This window comes from Hibiscus syriacus, unplaced genomic scaffold (genome assembly GCF_006381635.1).
Source record: "Hibiscus syriacus cultivar Baekdansim isolate YM2019G1 unplaced genomic scaffold, ASM638163v2 tig00116982_pilon, whole genome shotgun sequence".
NCBI lineage: Eukaryota > Viridiplantae > Streptophyta > Magnoliopsida > Malvales > Malvaceae > Hibiscus > Hibiscus syriacus.
Window position 1 is genome coordinate 222,595 of NW_024063505.1, and position 4,960 is coordinate 227,554.

The 4,960-nt window shown below is 32.1% G+C and overlaps 1 protein-coding gene across 1 annotated transcript; it reads right to left on the reverse strand.

Annotated features, from left to right (window-relative positions):
* Positions 1–2,270: 2,270 nt before the first annotated feature.
* Positions 2,271–4,717, reverse strand: LOC120192865 (ribosome biogenesis protein NSA2 homolog). The gene is made up of 9 exons (XM_039195567.1): positions 4,676–4,717; positions 4,453–4,571; positions 4,274–4,341; positions 3,394–3,502; positions 3,251–3,316; positions 3,066–3,123; positions 2,682–2,917; positions 2,547–2,597; positions 2,271–2,450 (listed from the first exon to the last, which is right to left on the reverse strand). The coding sequence occupies exons 3-9, from the start codon at positions 4,318–4,320 to the stop codon at positions 2,433–2,435; spliced, it is 585 nt and encodes a 194-aa protein (XP_039051498.1). The 5' UTR covers positions 4,321–4,341; positions 4,453–4,571; positions 4,676–4,717; the 3' UTR covers positions 2,271–2,432.
* Between the last annotated feature and the right edge of the window lie 243 nt (positions 4,718–4,960).

Sequence of the window (4,960 nt, forward strand, 5' to 3'; positions counted from 1 at the left end):
CTTTTGGGGGGTCACTCTCTCGCGGGTAAGGTTTTTTGGGTGATGAAGAACAAGTGGTGTGAATGACAGGTGGCATGCCACGTAGGAAAAGAGGGTATGTGATAAGGAGATTTCGTTGCTAACATGTTGAGTGTCACGTGGAATGATGAAGTGGCGTGTTTTGATTCGGATACGAAGATATTCTTGGCTTGGGTGGATGAGGAAGAGCAATACTGAAAGGAATATGCTTCAGAATTGAGTTTAGGAGCTAAGCCCATACGTTTCGACTCCTCCGGGATCCCGTTTTGAATTTGAAACCAAGCTTGTCCTTTCGTATACATGGTCTACTCTGGTTGGCCAACACCAATCATCACTATGAGTAAATAAAAATACGAGCAATCACATATTTAATATCTAAACTATTAGTTTTGATATGTTTTATTATCTAATTTTTTTAAAAAAATAAAATCATATTTAATGTTTAGTTTTGTTTCATTTTAATATCTCACAGTTAAAAACTTAACGCTTTTAGTACCTAAATTATCAATTTTCTCCGTTTTTGTACATATATTTTCAATTTTTTCAAAAATTAACATTAAATTTTGAACATGGTACTTAAATGAAACAAAAAATTAAATTTTAGACTTTAGGTATGCTTTTGAAAATTTTAAAAGTTTAAGTATTAAAACATACAAAAATTGACAGTTTAAGTACTAAATACGCAACTTACCCTAAATATATTCAACAACCAATTTAAATATAATATTACAATGATTTGTCATAATTTTTTTAATTTCAATTATTTTATTTACAATATTAAAGTTTAAACCCTCACAATGTTTAAAAAATCAATGTGTTTTCTATTAGAATAGTTAATAGTTGATAGAATAAATAATAATTTATTTTTGAAAATTTTTAAACCTAATCCTAATCCTAATCCTACTTAGGGGATAGAGGAAAGAGATACTTCATAGAAAGGAAGAAAAGTGCTTCTAATGAATCTACAACTCATGACCTGCTTCTAATAAATCTACAACTCATGACCTAAAGAAATATGAGGAAACAAAGATGAGCAGCTTAACGAATTGACCAAATATGTTTATTCAAATAATAATATTAAACATATAACATGTTTGATTTAATAATAACAAAATTTCTCTCTTAATTTAAATCAAATGTTTTGATTCTAGAACTAATAATATAATATATGAATATATATTTTGTGGACACATTTGAAATCAAACTCATATATATCGATCGCAGACTATATTTGCTTATGATACATCTACCTTATCATTACGCCATCAACCTTATAATGCTACTTTTCTATTTATCTCATGTGATCTATGCTCCCATAAACTCTACTCTACAAAAGTATTTAAAAGACAGTCTATTGTGTCCTCAAGTTTAAAGAATATAATATATATTTCCTTATTAAATAAATTTAGTTAAATAGATAAATATACCATTATTATTTAAAGCCTATTCTCTTTTTCTTTTACTTTGCTTTCAATTATAAAATAAATTTTTTAATAAAAAATTAGTATAAAACAAAAATTGCTTTAAAAATTGTACAACTAAATTCTACACAAATTACATGACTTTCAAGTAAAAAAATATTTTGAAATTATACTTGATTATATATTAGCATTGAAATTGAATTATTTAATTATTTTTATTTAAAATTAATTTTGATAAGTTTTTTGGTTGAAATATAATATTAATTTGAATACTCCATTAAGCTTTCTTATCCTGTTAAAATTCCCACTGAAATCTAAATAATCGAATTCAAAATTAACAATGAAATTGAAACAACCTTTACCCAAAAAACATAATTAATCAGGTTGAACTAAACTTCAAACCAGATTCAATCTTAGCTCAAATACAGCCATGACAAACTAGTCTGTATAGCTTGAACTCGAGTCAACTAAATCCACCCATAAGCTTTACTCCATTTTGACATTAAACTAGGCTTGAATATAATAAAACACAAGGAAGTTTTGAGTAGTCCAGAAATCTTTAGTCACATTTTTCGAAGTTAAGTGTCAACTAGGCAGACAAATATTTGGAAAGCAGGCATTTCAGAAGGTAACCCCAGACGTGATTGGTTGGTTCAAAAGTCCCATGGCCATGAGCGGCCATCTGATTCACGATGGCTTTTGTGGGCAGCTGCCAAAATGATCCCGCCATTGTTTGTCGGATTTGTGATTCTCTATCCATTTGTTTCTTTACCACTTTTCAAATTCCCCAGTACCAATGAACAAAATCTTTGGTTCTTAAAAGCCGACACATGTAAGATACTTCTAGCAACATTAAAATAAAAAGTCGCGGAAAGTTATCATACAAACAGTTGATGCTACTCCAACAGTTCTATAACTCTTTGAAGTGTCTTCAGCAAACCGCTTAGACGAGCAAAACTGCATTTATACAGCCATCATTTTCTGGGTTATTTGTTACTTGAGCATATTTTCCTGCACTCATCAGAACCAATTGAAATAAGCATTAGAATAATAAAGAAAAACTTGAATATAGATGGTTCGTGCATGATTGAGGATTAGGAACTTTACCCCAAACAACTTTGCCAGCTGGTGTGACCAGACCCAATCACTTACGTTAACCTGAACACGACATAAAGAATTAGTACCGACAATGCGTGTAAACAGAAGTCGTGAACAAATTTGTGGGGAAAAACAAAAACATACCTCAATGATAGTTCCTTTCGTCATAACACCGAGAGAGGTATACATCGGACCGTTGGGATTTTTCTTCACCCCAATAATGTCAAGATTGAAGGTACACTTGAGCTCAGGGTGTGTAACATGTGCTTTGGTAAACCGCAATCCTGAAGGACGGATGAAACGCTCATATTTTGGAGGTTTTCTTGTAAAACCAGGTCCTACAAAAGTGCACTTCGTAACCATTCTCTTCCATTGCTTAGCTGCAAGAAGATATTAACATATAAGAACCAAAATCTAGTAAAAGTACATCGTTTAGCCTCATAAATTGTACAGCCAAACTCCAGATACAAAGATCGTGTTTCTTTAATTGTGATATGAGAAAGGAATTAGCATATTACTCATACTTACTTTTTCTTTTACCAGACCTGATGACCTTAAACATCTCATCTTCAGCTACTGGCCGGACCTGAAGGACAAAAGCTTGAAGTCAAACAACTGTAGTTACAAGAAAAATTACGAACAGGGTACAGAAGAAAATTTGAGAAAGAGCATATTAAGATTAAACAAACAGAAAAGATTTAAAGTTCAATTACCTTGGGTATAGGGACCTCCCATTTTCCAGCTTTCTCTTTCCTCTCTTTTGCTTTGGTGCTAAGAACCTATGCATAGCACAATGTTATATGCATGAAGACATGAATATAGGTACTAATGCATATAGCCTCATCTATTAGCTTACCTTTGCACGTGTGGTGCTTTCACGATCCATAAGATAGGCAGGAATAGCTCCATCTTGAACTTCGTCATCCACCTTTCGCCTAGTTGATGATTCCTCGTGCATAGCCAATCTGTTGACATGATGCAAACACAATTCCAAATTATTTTATAATTAATAAACAGGAGGACAGGAATTATGAAGCAACAATAGCTTTTTAAAAACAATGTCACATCTTAAAGCAAGAAACCAAAGTCCCAAAAGGTAAGTTTTATTTCATGACTCCTAATTCTTTCATGTAAACAAAACCGTGTAAACCATAGGTATGTTTCACTACTTCATCTTTATGTTTGAAGCGATCATAGAAGAATACCATTCATGTTGCTCTAACTCTTCATTTCCTTTGATACTTATTTAATGTTTGAAACATATTTTGAACATAAATGGGATATCAGGATATGACCTTCCAAGGTCCAAATAAATGGAAAAAACTGTAAAATTGAACATACATCTCGAACACATCAATCCATATCTTACACTCAAACACAAGGAACATAGCCATCCATAAATGCAACTTAGATCCCAAAGAAATACATGCATTAACAAGAGTACCAACTCACTAAAAAATCTACAATTATGGGCAACATTAAAATGAGAAAAAACCGTGACAACCTAATAAGTGGCGTGACTAAGACATCGATTTAACAAAAGACAATATGTTCACCATGACCATGGGCATTATCTACGAATTAACCATCTATTCAAATTCAATCAGCTAATAAAATATTAAAAAGAAACAATAACGATAACCCTTTCGAGTTCAATACGGGACATCATTTCTATGAAGCCCTAATAGGAGTAAAATCAATACTGGAAAAAGAAAAGAAAATAGCAAAAGACTCACGTTTTCTTCATTAGGGCCTTCTCAGCATAATTTTTCTTGGCAAGCATCTTACCCTTAATACCAAGGGCCTGCCATAACAATGTAACGAAGACAATCAATCTCATAAAATTCCAAGGGGAAAAAAAGAAATCAAAATAGCTAAAAACAAAGGGAGAGAATGGAAGAAAAAAATTAAAGACCTTTTGAGCCTTAGCAGAACGCTCGTGTACTTGACGAGCTTCCTTCTACGCTTCTTCTCGAAGAAGTCATGGCGATAACCATGCCTCTTTCTGTGTAGCTCTATGTAATCTCCCTGCGGCTAAACACAATTAAAAAAGAAAATTAGCAACAGTTACGAAATTCACCGATTAAAAATTAGTTCTTCAAAAGGATAAAAAGGAGAGCTAGATTCTAAAGAAAAACCATGTTGTCAGCTTGATCTAATTAGAGGAAGAGCAAAACCCTAGGGTCTTATAATTTTGTGGACAAAAAACAATCGGGTTCATTTTACCTTTGAGCTGGGCCTAAGAAGAATAAGTGTTGGGCTAACGACCTCATTATTTAAGGTTTTTATACAAAACACTACTAGCCAGCAATTTCATATAATTTGGCTAAAAACAGATTTATTTATAAAATGTCTTTTAATTATATTAAAAACAGGTTACTTTGCTTATAATTTTATGCCTGAATATTTATTTAATAAACAAC